The 15,122-nt window shown below is 45.7% G+C and overlaps 1 protein-coding gene across 1 annotated transcript in view; it reads left to right on the top strand.

The window, feature by feature from the left end:
• The window catches only part of LOC124621937 (hemocyte protein-glutamine gamma-glutamyltransferase-like), a 358,656-nt gene that overhangs the window by 83,303 nt on the left and 260,231 nt on the right, over nucleotides 1–15,122 (top strand). The window contains exons 3-4 of the mRNA XM_047147447.1: nucleotides 438–601; nucleotides 6,784–6,922. Of these exons, the coding sequence (XP_047003403.1) occupies nucleotides 438–601; nucleotides 6,784–6,922 (303 nt within the window). The remainder of the gene's footprint in view (nucleotides 1–437; nucleotides 602–6,783; nucleotides 6,923–15,122) is intronic.

The following is a 15,122-nucleotide window of genomic DNA, read 5'->3' as shown; positions in this document are numbered from 1 at the left end:
GCTGGTGCATCTGATTCTCTCTCTCATTACAGCTCCTTTTATACACGATTGTTATGCGCAGTCACTGACGTTTTAGTGTCCAGCGCCATCTGTCGGACATTTTGTGAACTTCGTTTTTTTTGTTTCTAATAAAACCCCGTGTCATTCCAAGCATGTGTGTCAATTTTTACCTCTCTATCTACATTATTCCGTGGTTCATTATGTTTTCAAATTTATACTGACTTTTTGATATCATCTGTTGGTTTCAACGCATATCGACCTGGTAAACCAGCATCTGTTGATATAACTGTCCTATGTATATTTAACTCCAGCTCCCAAGTCACGTCCACACTGCGTGATACGTACAGCATCCAGTAGCACTCGACTCTGCAGGAGACATGGGAGCTGCCAGAGGTAGATATGCAGAGCGTGACGCTGTGTGCGCGCTGTGCCCACAGGAGAGAAGCCCTCGGTGGGGAAGGGCACGCGCGCCGTGCTCGCCGTCGGCCCCAAGGGCGCGCGCTGCCTCAGCGGCCCCGGCTCCAAGCTGGCGGCCCTGGAGTGGGACGTCGCGCTGCACCCCGGTCACGACGCCTCGGCGGAGCCGCTGCTCAAGCTGCAGGTGGGTGGACCCCAGCACCAGTCAGCAGCTGGCGCACGTCCTGGGTCTGTAAGCACTGTCCGATCAAAAGGGTCAGGAAGGGCAGTTCGGAGGCGATAGTTTAATGTATGAACTTGACAACGCACCCTCTCATTAAGCAGCATCTGTAAGGCAATGGTTTGTGGACGAGATCATTCTTGAAATGCTCTGGCCTACCCAGAGTCCCCACCTGAACCCAATGCGACACGTATGGGATGATTGAGAACCCAGAGTTCAAAACCACTAGCTACTCTGGTTTCAGTTCTTTAGGAAGAATGTGCTGTCGTACCTGCAGAGACTTCGAGTAACAACATTGAAAGCCGTCTTAAAGGTGAAGCGTGGACACACCCCAACTAGTGTCCACTAATCTACATCTACATCTACATGATTACTCTGCAATTCTCATTTATGTGCTTGGCAGAGGGTTCATCGAACCATAAACATACTATCTCCCTACCATTCCACTCCCGAACAGCGCGCGGGAAAAACGAACACCTAAACCTTTCTGTTCGAGCTCTGATTTCTCTTATTTTATTTTGATGATCTTTCCTACCTATGTAGGTTGGGCTCAACAAAATATTTTCGCATTCGGAAGAGAAAGTTGGTGACTGAAATTTGGTAAATAGATCTCCCCGCGACGAGAAACGTCTTTGCTTTAATGACTTCCATCCCAACTCGCCTATCATATCTGCCACACTCTGTCCCCTATTACGTTATAATACAAAACGAGCTGCCCTTTTTTGCACCCTTTCGATGTCCTCCGTCATTTCCACCTGGTACGGATCCCACACCGCGCAGCAATATTCTAACAGAGGACGAACAAGTGTAGTTTAAGCTGTCTCTTTAGTGGACTTGTTGCATCTTCTAAGTGTCCTGCCAATGAAACGCAACCTTTGACTCGCCTTCCCCACAATATTAACTATGTGGTCTTTCCAGCTGAATTTTTTCGTAATTTTAACACCCAGGTACTTAGTTGAATTGACAGCCTTGAGAATTGTACTATTTATCGAGTAATCGAGTGCCAACGGATTTCTTTTGGAACTCACGTGGATCACCTCACACTTTTCGTTATTTAGCGTCACCTGCCACCTGCCACACCATACAGCAATCTTTTCTTAATCGCTTTGGAGCTGATACTGGTCTTCGGATGACCTTACTAGACGGTAAATTACAGCATCATCTGCGAACAACCTAAGAGAACAGCTCAGATTGCCACCCAGTGTCTCGTTACTGCACAGCTTAAGCAGATCTGTTCAAAATGAGAGTATGCATCAGAAAACATGTGGACCACGTTGCAAGCATTGTCCTCACATTACCACTTCACTTTGCGTTACTGGCGTAGCTAAGAAATTGTAGAGTCGTCGACAAGGTGTTCTACTTCGTCCTCATCTGCAGGCTTCATTAGCTTCAGCTGTTAACAGAAGTGATTCTGTATCAATCATTACATGTAACGGGGAATTAATTCTATTAACAATTCAGTTATGTTGTTCTTCCGAGGTTCAGTTGGAAGACGAGTTTTATAGAGCTCTCTACGCTAATCATCCTCTTTACCTCTGAACAACTCTTGCAACCTATATCCATTATAACCTGTTCACTCAAGCTGACAACTGGCTGCCTTTACAATTTGTACCCCTCACACTTGCCTATACTACCAAATTGACGATTCATTGATGCCTCGAGATCTCTTCTATTAACCAGTCCCTTCCTTTAGTCAACCTGTCCCATAAATTTATTTTTTTCTCCAGTTCGATTCGGTATCGTTTCATTAGCTACTGTATCTACTCATGTAATCTTCATTGTTGTGTAGCACCACACTGAAAAAGCTTGTATTCTCTAATTCCTCATTCACCACGTGTCACTGACCGGAGCTCAATGTGAAGAATCCTTCAGGATGAATTAGAACATCGACTTCGTTGGCAGACCCCAACGTCCAACGTCACTACCTTCTCTGGTTTCGACTCTGGAATAAGAATGGGCTGCGATTCCTTCACATACAAGTTTCCTCAGCAGTAGTTGTCATTAAGGAAAAGGTTGGACACACCCCATATTAATGACCCCTAGTAGGCGTGTAGATACTTTTGAAACCATACTAGAGCAATTACATCCAAACTTGTCACAAACATGGCTCAATGCTAGACGACTATTGTTCTATGTAAAAGACGCCCCTGTTCGTTAGGCGTGAGAATATGATGACATATGAACGTAGGTGCGGAATACCTAGAACAATTTCAGTACTACTGCGAAAAGTATAGTGCCAACAGAAAGATCCCCTGCCCCTCCCCACCTTACCTCTCTTAGAGGTGAGTTGCGAATTTGAAGGGGTTACATTTAGATATAAACGAAAACTATAAATATTAGTATAGGACCCATAGTTTTCTTTCTCTGTAGTATCACTGGTGACAGTAATTAAGCGAGTGGTCATCGGAAGAGGACCCATGTGAGTCCTAACCCTGAAAATCTTGGAGCTACACCTACGATGACTAAAGAACATTTCGCTATACTAAGGTATCCTCCAATAATAATCGAGAAACTCAACGGACTCGTTTTGGCACATACTTCATCTGCTTTTCCACTCAGTTGCCTTTGACATTTGAGGCACCTGTCGTACCTTGGAACCAATTTGTGTATACCATCTTCATACCATGTGGCCGTCTGGTTGTTTAACGAGTTCATTTTGAGAGCCTTCAAATTTTCTCGTTTTGCGAAGCGATTACCACTAAGGTGCTCCTTCAGTTTCGGAAAGAGAAAATGGTAGGAAAGTGCTACGATATGTCCCTCCGAAATTTCTCAGTCAGCAAGGCCTGTGTCCGCCGGGCAGTATGCCAACGTGCATTGTCACGCTGCAGAAGAGTTCCACGCGAGGCGTCGTCCGCGCGAGATGTCGCCTCTTCGGTACTTCTGGATAGCTCGATGAAGACGTTCAAGGGTAGCACAGTACGCACTTTGTGTTGCAGGGCGTGAAGCCGACGACCCCTTCACTGTCCCAGAATATGGAAGCCATCACTTTTTGAGTTGATGCAGTTGCTTTCACCTTGTTTGAGTTCTGTGTCTACTAAGGATAACGCCACTTCACGAACTGTCGATTCATTGTGGGCCTGTTATGAGAAGCCCATGTTTCACCTCTTGTAGCAGCCTGGTCATGAAAACTTTGCCGTCCCTTTCGTAACACTCCAACAACGCTGACACAGCTGCCGTTATCGCAGCTTTCTAGTCATCGGTGAGCATGCGTGGCACCCACCGTGCAGACATTTTATGGCACCCTAGGTGTTGAATTATAATTTCGTGCACAATTGAAGGAGACGCTTCCTGACGTTGTTCGTGCACGTCGCTAATCATGGATCGTCGATTCTTTCGAATGATGCGATCCCCCTTTTGTCTCAGAGCGTCTCTGATGACGGAGGACCACCTTCATCTCTCTTCCTCACGAACACCTGTTCTCTCCTTCTTAAAACCCATGCACCACTTTCGGACACTGGCCGCATTCATTGCACCTTCGCCAAAAATGGTAACAGATCTGCGGTGAATGTCACAGTGTCTAATGTTTTCCGTCCGCAGAAAAGAAACAACGCCTCGTAACACACACAGCAGGCGGGATTCGCAGTCGGCACAGATACAGTCGCAGCTATCTCTGTGCTTACCACCTGACAAGTTCCGACTTACACCAGCACGTGGCAACTGTCCGTATCGCACTGAATACTGCAAAACCTATGAGCGGCTGCCACAAGAGTAGTGCGTGATATGTATGTGCGAACTTTCCTTACTTCCTCGATAGCACACGTATGAACAAACTCCAACCGAACAGGCCTTCACACGGTACAGACCGACCGCCGTGTCATCCTCATCGATAGACGTCACTGGACGCGGATTTGGAGTCGCATGTGGGCAGCACACCGCTCTACCAGACGTTGTCAGTTTTCGTGAGTGGAGCGGCTACTTCTCAGTCAAGCAGCTCCTCAGTTGGCGTCACTAGGGCCGAGTGCACCCAGCTGGCCAACAGCGCTAGGCTGACCCGGACAGCCACCCATCCAAGTGCTAGCCAAGCCCGATTGCCCTTAACTTCGGTGATCTGGAAGGAACCACTGTGGAGAGCCAGCAACCAAAGGAATTACCATCAGAAAACAGATACGGCACTAGGACACTGCCAGTACCCCTGGGGCTGGAAGTGAGTGTAATAAAAATTAGTCCTTAAATATTTTACTGATTTCGCCGGTTATATTAGGTACCTTCAGGTCCAAAATGTTCAAAATAGGATGACTGACGCCGATACCATGATGCAGACCGTGCTTTATTTGGAAAACAGTAACAAAAGGTCACTGTTTAAAGGCACCACTGTCAGCCTTATGCGTGACACTGTGAACCGAATCAGATGCAACAATAATCAAAAACTAAATAGCGTCGAATCCGTAAATTTGCTTGGACGCTACGGTAATTTGTAAGAATCTTTTTAAATCGCAGGCGTGGAGTGGTGACAGGAAGGAATGACACGTAATGCATAACTGTGGAACACGACAAGCAGTTTTAACCAGACGTTCTACAAGCATGCCATACTATCTACAAAAAAAAATTATGAGACTAGGACACCCCCAGGTCCCCTACGGGTGAAATCAGGGCTACTAAGATTAAGGCACGGTAAGACTGAGTGAAGTGGAAGTGTATAAAAGACTAAATATTCCATCTGCTCATTTCCTTTGTTTGCTGTGTTTACTAGCGCGGATCAGATACAATTACTACACTACTGGCCATTAAAATTGCTACACCAAGAAGAAATGCAGATGATAAACGGGTATTCATTGGACAAATATATTATACTAGAACTGACATGTGACTACATTTTCACGCAATATGGGTGGATAGGTCCTGAGAAATCAGTACCCAGAACAACCACCTCAGGCCGTAATAGCGCCCTTCATACGCCTGGTCATTGACTCAAACACAGCTTGGGTGGCGTGTACAGGTACAGCTGCCCATGCAGCTTCAACACGATACCACAATTCATCAAGAGTAGTGACTGGTGTATAGTGACGAGCCAGTTGCTCGGCCACCATTGACCAGAGGTTTTCAATTGGTGAGAGATCTGGAGAATGTGCTGGCCAGAACAGCAGTCGAACATTTTCTGTATCCAGAAAGGCCAGTACAGGACCTGCAACATGCGGTCGTGCATTATCCTACTGAAATGTAGGGTTTCGCAGGTATCGCATAAAGGGTAGAGCCACGGGTCGTAACACATCTGAAATGTAACGTCAACTGTTCAAAGTGCCGTCAGTGCGAACAAGAGGTGATCGAGACGTGTAACCAATGACACCCCTACCATCACACCGGGTGATATGCCAATATGGCGATGACGAATACACGCTTCCAATGTGCGTTCACCACGATGTCGCCAAACACGGATGCGACGGTCGTGATGCTGTAAACAGAAACTGGATTCATCCGAAAAAACGACGTTTTGCCATTTGTGCACCCAGGTTCGGCCTTGAGTACACCATAGCAGGTGCTCCTGTCTGTGATGCAGCGTCAAGGGTAACCGCAGCCGTGGTCTCCGAGCTGATAGTCCGTGCTGCTGCAAACTTCGTCGAACTGTTCGTGCAAATGGTTGTTGTCTTGCAAACGTCCCCATCTGTTGACTCAGGGATCGAGACGTGGTTGCACGATCCGTTACAGCCAAGCGGATAAAATGCCTGCCATCTCGACTGCTAGTGATACGAGGCCGTTGGGATCCAGCACGGCGTTGCGTATTACCCTCCTGAACCCACCGATTCCCTATTCTGCTAACAGTCATCTGATGTCGACCAACGCGAGCAGCAATGTCGTGATACGATAAACCGCAATCGCGATAGGCTACAATCCGACCTTTCTCAAAGTCGGAAACGTGATGGTACGCATTTCTCCTCCTTACACGACGCATCACAACAACATTTCACCAGGCAACGCCAGTCAAGTGTCGCCACCGGCGCCAACCTTGTGTGAATCCTCTGAAAAGCTAATCGTTTGCATATCACAGCATCTTCTTCCTGTCGGTTAAATTTCGCGTCTGTAGCAGGTCATCTTCGTGGTGTAGCAATTTTAATGGCCAGTACTGTATAAATAGCGATATGTTTTCCGACAGTATGCGTAGTATAACAGTTGGTTTCTTGCCAAGCAGCCTTTATCCCTTTCTGTTACAGGTTGAGGCTGCAGCTGACTGCCCTGTGGGCAAATGGAAGCTGGAAGTGAAGACACGCCTCCGGGGCGACACCACGGGACAAGCGGGCTACTTCTCACACCCGCAGGATATTTACATCTTGTTCAACCCCTGGTCCAAGAGTAAGTAGCGATACTCTGCTTCTAACCACTTTTGATGATTCTACAAACGCATTCGTACTGAGTGTTCATACAACTTCAACCACCAGACTCAATAAACTGTATTTTTTGGTCTTCGTATAATAAATAATTGTAGAGAGGAAAATCTAATGCCCTATGTGCCGTAATTATTCCTCCATAGTAATGTATAAACTGATGCCAGAGCACAGCAAAGCGATTCAAGTGAAAACTCGCATCGCTTGTAGTACATTGTGACACCAGTACATACTGCCACTCCTGTTAGGTTCGTGCATAATTTCGTAGCGTTTTTGTTTTGCGTGTTGGTATTCTGGTTGCTATGAGTTTATTTACCGACTGTCATTTTTCATTTGCAGTTCACTGTTCTTATATGATTTCACATATTGCCAATTTGTCATTAGAAGATAGTGAGTCGAGCTGTGGGCGCTAGAAAATGGAATGCCAAGTGGAGAAATGGGGGGGGGGGGGACATATTTCCGACATATTCTTCTGTTTGATTTCAATAGAAGGATTACAACAGTGGAGACAGCGAGAAACATTTTCGCCGTGTACGGAGTAATGCCATTGTACAGAGCACGGCAAAAAAAAGGTTTTCTCGTTTTAAGGAGGATCCTTTTGACATTAGTGTATCTCCACGTCCAGATAGACCTTCGCGGTTTCATGGAGACCGTTTAAACGCATTCCTCCAAAACGACCCACGTCATTGTACTCGAGAACTGCCAAATGTCATGAGCTGTGGCCATGGCACCACCATGCGACATTTTCACGCAGTGGGGAAGGTTCCAAAATAGGGTGTATGGGTACCGAATGCCCTGAGCCAAAATCACAAAAATCGGCGCGTGGCCATACGTGAATCTCTGCTTTCTCAACTGGGTCGTGAGTAACAGGAACCGTTCCTGTTCTGTATCGTTATTATGACGAGAATGTTTCTTATGCTGACATAAGTAAAAGAAGAGAATTATTGAGTCGAAACAAAGCAGCAACCCGCCGTACAAAGACCTGCGGGCATCCACAAAAGATAATGTTATGCATCTCATGGAACAGCGAACATGTGGTGTACTACAATTTGTTTCCCTGAGGTGTAACCATCACTTCTGAAATTTATTGTCAACAACTGAGACGTCTTGCAGGAACAACGACCAAGTAAACTGCATGAAGCGATGCTACTCCACGCTAATGCCCACCCGCATTCTGCTACACTGACAAAGGACACAGAGTTGGCTTGGGAAGTCATTCCGCTCCCACCCTATTCATTTGGTCTTGCGCCCTCAGATTTTCACGTTTCCCTTCAAGTAACTTCCTTTCCGAATAAAAATGCGCTCCTAACATGGTTTGACGAATTCTCAGCCTCGAAACCATGTAAATTCTACAGTCGTGGAATCGAAAAGTTACATCGTTGACGGACTGTTGTAAACAGTGAAGGACAATATATTATTGGCGGCTAATGTCTCAACTATGTGTATCTGTCGTCTTTATTAAGTCCACGGAAAAACATTACGCTTATGCACTAACCCAGTTTACATAGGTAAGTGTACACAAAGGACACCTAAGTGTCGCACTTTACTTCTACCTCCACCTTATGTATGAAACCTATCTCTCATTGTTGTACAGTCTTCTCCACTTTCAGTTCATTGTTCTATTTAAATGGGTGTGTCCAGTGAAGGGGCTGTTCAAATTTTCATTTCATCAGAAAATCGGGGGTATATTCATAAAAGGAAGATGAACAGGACGTCCTACGCTAGTGAAACAGATACAGTAGGTCGCATACTCTTTGATATGACACTGTATCAAGAAAACATGCAGACACCTCAAAGATTGCTATTGATAAATCTCCATGGATGCGGATCACAAATGAATATTAGGAATCGTTTATTACAAGAAAAACCTCATTCTGTAACTCTCTTGAATGGGAGAAGTAGTTTATTCTGAAACGAGGAATCACTGTCCTTACCATAAATTTAGTTCCTTCTCAAGTACCCTTGACTGAAGCAAAGAAAAAGCATAGTCGTATTGTGCTTAAATCTTCTTTAAGTGAAGGCAACTGATTTACAAGTGGGACTTAGCTTAGCCAGTATAAATCAAAATCTTTTCTAATTCTGTAATGTTCTATAAATTGCCTGAAATATTTCTTGCACTACGATCAACAAGCTTTTACACTCTGCAATTGGCAGGTGACTCATTAGCAATCAAGAACTCCTGACCAGCATCATAAGGCACATAAGGCACCCTTCAACAATATTTTGAAATACGAGAGCCATACTGGAAGTTAACTGACATTTACAACTACAGTTTCAACAATGTAATAACAGCTGCTTTATCATCATAATCTCAAGTCATTGGACTTGTTGCGTCATTCGTTTGGAGCAAGTGACAACCAGCTCTACCCATAAAATGACTGATATCCACGTTTCGTTTGGATAGTCTTGCCGTTGAACTGTTTGATGAAAAGAAGTTTCTGAAATTCTTCTCAGATTTCAGGTGTGTCAGGAGAAATATGCGTGAGTGCCATCAGTGGTAGAACATAAAATCGTCTAAACACTTCAAAGATGGTAACGCGAGAATCCAAGAAAGCACTAGTAGCATCGCTCTCGTACCGTCTCTACGTTTCGCAACAAGGAAAGAACTGAAGAAGTCATAACAGCCAACTGCCGCGTCATTTTGAAAGAAATCGCAACAAAAGTTGCAATAAAATGTAGGAAGTTATTCACGCCCTGAGTTAAGGAAGATTTTGTGCCCGTTAGGTCCCAAGTTTAGAGAAGAACTGTCACTGTCTCCATTGATTTTCAAATGAAGGAGACGATTTTTTGACATGCATAGAGACAAATGATAAAAACTGGTTCCATCGTTATGAGACTGAAAGAAAATGCTAGAATATGGAATGGAATCATTCGGATTAATCGTCAAAACGTGTGGTACGGGCAGTGTAATGTGCTGGGAGCGTATTGTACGACATCGCCTAGGACGCTGAGGCTTGAACTGAATGAGATGGTGGGAAGAAGTACTAACTTACAAGAGCGTGTTATCGGATAATGTTACATGCTTGGTTACATTCAAAGAGAAGAGAGTCAATAACATAAGAGAAAGCAGTTCATGTAGTAGAGACTGCGTTTATCGTTAGACAAGGAACTTGGTTTTCTTTTAACTTGCACGGACGGCAACTTACTTCTGCCACAATAAGACTCTTTCGAAATTCTGTCGTGCATTACGCTACAAACCCCCTGGAAGAAGTCCACCCTACTGGACGATAGCGCGCAGCGTAACATATAAACTGCAGCTTCAGTGTGAGTAAAATTACGAAATTCTGGTGTGAAAGTGTTCTACAACCTCCGTACAGTCCCGACTTGGCACCCCAATACGACCATCTTTTTAGTTATGTGGAGAAACAACTGAGAGTCTGGCCGGCCAGGGTGGCCGAGTGGTTCTAGGCGCTACAGTCTGGAACCGCGCGACCGCTACGGTTGCAGGTTCGAATCCTGCCTCTGGCATGGATGTGTGTGATGTCCTTAGGTTAGTTAGATTTAAGTAGTTCTAAGTTCTAGGGGACTGATGACCTCAGATGTTAAGTCCCATAGTGCTCAGACCCATTTGAACGATTTTTGAACTGAGAGTCTGACGCTACGAGGCGCTATAGCTCATTTAAAATGAGGTGACAAAAGGCATGGGATACTTCCTAATACCGATTGGACCTCCTTTTGCCCAGGGCAGTAAGCAACGACTTCTTGTAGAAGATAAGTTATGGAATGACAAAAGTACGTTTCTAGCACTTGTAGACAGAGAAAGCTTTAGACGATGTTGACTGGAATACAGTGTTCGGAATGCTGAAGGTAGGAGGGGTAAAATACAGGGAGCGAAACACTATTTACGACACGAACGAAAACTAGACGGTAGTTACAAGAAAGAGGGGTATGGAAGGAAAGCAGTGGTTGAGAATGGAATGAGACAGGCTTATAGCATATCGCCGATGTTATTGAATCTGTGCATTGAAAAAGCAGTAAAAGGAAGAAAAGAAGCATTTGGAGTGCGAATTAAAGTTTAGGAGAAGAAATAAAAATTTTCAGGTTTGTCGATGACATTGTAATTCTGTGAGAGACAAAAAAGGACTCGGAAGAGAAACTGAACGGAATGGACAGTGTCTTGGAACGAAAATATAACATGAACATCAACAAAAGAAGGATAATAGAATGTAGTAAAAATTAACGAAGGGTATGCTAAGGTAATTAAATTAGGTAGCGAAGCTAATAAAATAGTAGGCGAGTTTTGCACTTTGGGCAGCAAAATAACTGATGATGGCCGAAGTAGGGAGGGAGAAAATGTAGACTGGCAATGGCAAGGAAAACATTTCTGAAGAAGAGGAATTTGATAACATCGAACATAGATTTAAGTGTTAGGAAGTCTTTTGTGAAGGTATTTGTATGGAATGTTGCCATACATGGAAGTGAAACATGGACGATAAACAGTTTAGACAAAAAGAGAATACAAGCCTTCGAAATGTTGCGCTACACAAGAATGTTGAAGATTAGATGGGTCGATCACGTAACTAATGAGGTGGTACTGAATAGAACTGGGGAGACAAGAAATTTGTGCCACAACTTGGCCATGAGAAGGGATCAGTTGGAAGGGCACATTCTGAGACAAGAAGAAATCACCAGTTAAGTATCAGGGGGAAGTGTGAGGAGTAAAAGTCGTTGAGGGAGACCAGGAGATGACTACAGTAAGCAGATTCAGATGCATGTAGGTTGCAGCAGCTATTCAGAGGTGAAGAGGCTCGTGCAGGCTAGCCTAGCATGGAGAGCTGTATCAAACCAGTCTCAGGACTGAAGGCCACAACAACAACAAGTGGAAGAACTCGACGTGGCGTGGACTCAACAAGTCGTTGAAGGCCCTGCAGAAATATTGATCCATGCTGTCTGTATAGCCGTCCGTTATTGTCGGTGCAGGATTTATGCACGAGCTGACCCCTAGAATACTCACCATAAATGTTTGTGGGATTCATGTATGGTGACTCGCGAATGGTTGTCGCCCGGTGATATGACGCATTACCATCCACAAAAATTCCATCATTGCTTCAGGACATGAAGTCCATGAATGGTAGCAAATGGTCTCCGAATAGCCGAACGTAGCCATTTCCAGTCAGTGATTGGTTCAGTTTTATCAGAGGACCCAGTCCATTCCATGCAAAGACAGCCCACAACACTATGAAGCCACCACCAGATTGCACAGTGCCTTACTGACAACTTGGGTCCATGGCTTCGTGGAGTCTGCACCACGCTCGAACGCTACCATCAGATTTTACCAACTGAAACCGAGACTCATCTGACAAGGGCACTGTTTTCCAGACGTCTAGGATCCAACCGATATGGTCACGACTCCAGGAGAGGCGCAGCAATGAGTGTCGTGCTGTCAGCAAAGGCACTCGCGTTGTTCGCCTGCTATTATAGCCAATTAACGCCAAATTTCACCACACGGATACGTTAGTCGTACGTGCCACGTTCATTTCTGCTGTCATTTCACGCGGTGCTTCTTGTCTGTTAGCACTGACAACTCTACGCAAATGCCGCTTCTGTCGGTCGTTAAGTGAAGGCAGTCGGCCACTGCGTTGTCCGTGGTGAGAGGTAATGCCCGAAATTTGGTGTTCTCGGAACACTCTTGATGTTCCGGACCTCTGAATACTGAATTACCTAACGATTTCCGAAATGTAATGTCCCATGCGCCTCTAGATCCAACTACGATTCCGCGTTCAAAGGCTGTTAATTGCCAACGAGCGGCCGTACTTAAATCGGACACCTTTTCACATGAAGCACGTGACTACAAATGACAGATCCGCCAGTACACTGACCTTTCATACCTTGTGTGCGCGATATTACAGCCAAATGTGCGTATCGCCATCCCATGACTTTTGTCACCTCAATATATCACTAATCGAGTAATCTCGTGCACGGCCACCTAGTGGCAGTTGCAGGTTGCCTATCCAACGGCTCCTGGAGGCAACAACAATTTTATTTTCAGTATTTCATGTAGTTATTCACTGAATGTAAAAATTATGATTCTGTCATAACCCACACATTAACTGATTACAGACAGTTAGAAACTGTGTGTGTGTGTGTGTGTGTGTGTGAGAGAGAGAGAGAGAGAGAGAGAGAGAGAGAGAGAGAGAGAGAGAGAGAGACTTGAAGCTGCGTGTGCGACTTACCTACCGCAAATACCCAGACTATATTCGTTCAGTATCTGAAAACGAGAGCATTTAGGGACCTGCAACCAACATTACACACCATTTCATTAACCCCTCCCCCCACCCAAAATGGTTAAAGGAGTGAAGTTTATCGGTTGCAACAGTTTCGCTATTCATACAGTAAAACTCCTGTGTTAGACATGACTGGACGATCAAAATGTCGTTTCCATTCAAAGACCATACAGTCCAGAATCGGTATACCAGTCAGGCAAAATCACCATGAGCATTGGTGCAATGAGCTCACCGATGCACCAGTTTGAAGACAATGGTAAAATACTGTCTCGTGCTGCGTGCTGAAGCGAGTAACTGCCTGCTGCACGCTCTCGTCCGACAGCAATCGTCGACCCTTCAATGCGTTTTGCAAGGCGTGATGATCGCGTGCGGAGAGATCAAGACTATAGAGCGGGTCACTCGAGTGTCTCCCATTTGAGGCTGACCTCCCAGATCGACAGACGCCACGTCTCAAGTGGCGACCAGCACGGAACTTGCCGCACCACTCTACGATGGTGATTTTCAACAGACATGCTGTCCCATACGCATTCTTCTTTCTACGATGGATGTCTACCGGTGATTGTCCTTTGGCAGCCAAGAAAAAAATAACACCACGTCACATTGTATTTGAACACGCCACGTTGCATAATACTCTGCAGCAACGCTCCCAAACGAAAACGTTTTGTTCATTTCTTATTCTCAGGTGAAGTGGACGCATTCTTCATTCTCCTATGGATGCCTACCGCTGTTTGTCGTTCGGCAGCGAAGGAAAGAATAACACCACGCTGGTCCTGTTTGAACCCATTCGGTAATAACGTCGCCATAGTTCACGTCGGGAGGACATTGATGCTACACTAATGCCTCGTCCTTTTTTCTTTATTGTCATTTTAAGACCTTGCAAAAGGCAGGCCAGCAGCGGCCTATCTATACCGCTTTTCGGCCACAGAAAAACAGACAGTAAACATGGAGACAGAAAAACAGACATATATGAATGTTAAAAACAGAAGACATACATAAGAAATGAAATGAAGGCGTTCGCAGAAGGAACTGGTTGTACAAGTAAATTCAGCAGTGCACACAAACATAGACAAACAGATTCACACACGAACGAATGAGCACACTGGAGAAGAACACTGACGCACTTAAACGAAGAGAACATTGTAGCACATTGGTGATGATCTTAGGCACACTGAACACACTGAGAAGATGGCGGGGGGGGGGGGGCGGTGCGGACTGCCACTGGGTGCAGGAGATAGGCAGGGGGGAAGGAGGGGGGAAGAAGGCAATGGGAGAGAGGAAGGGTGAGGAGAAGGGAGAGGGCAGGGTCAGTTGCGGAGGCCTTGGGAGGGGGAGAAAAGGAAGTGGGAGAACTGGGAGAGAGGAGGGGTAGGGAGAAAGGAAAATGAGGAAGGAGAGAGGGAGCCCTGGAGGAACAGGGGGAAGGTAGGAAAGGGAGGATTAGAGCTGATAGGAGGGGTATATGGATGGAACGGGGACATCTTCAGGAATGAGGAGTTGGCGGAACCCACCTTGGGTAAGGATGTGGAGAGTGTGAAGATGGAGAGCAGGTGGGACACAAGAGTATAGGTGCAGCAGCAGGATGGGGTGGGAGAGGATGGGAGAGACAACTGGTTGAGGAAGATTGAGCTTGCGGGAGGTGCAGAGGATCTGTATCCCTTCGAGGAAAAGGAGGACTGCAGTAAAGGGATCAAGTCGTAAAGGATCCGCATCGGGGAGGGGAGACGGATGCGATAGGTGAGGCAGAGCACATGGCATTCAAGGATTTGAAGGGACTTATAGTAGGTGGGAGGGGAGGATATCCAGGCGGAGTGGGCATAACAAAGGATGGGGCAGATGAGGGACTTATAAGTGTGCAGGATTGTGCAGGGGTCCAGACCCCATGTCCAGTCGGAGAGCAGTTTGAGGAGACGGAGATGGGTTCGTGCCTAGGTTTGCACTGTCCAG

The sequence above is a fragment of the Schistocerca americana genome, chromosome 7 (genome assembly GCF_021461395.2).
Source record: "Schistocerca americana isolate TAMUIC-IGC-003095 chromosome 7, iqSchAmer2.1, whole genome shotgun sequence".
Classification (NCBI taxonomy): domain Eukaryota; kingdom Metazoa; phylum Arthropoda; class Insecta; order Orthoptera; family Acrididae; genus Schistocerca; species Schistocerca americana.
This window is presented reverse-complemented; position numbering and strand designations above follow the sequence as displayed.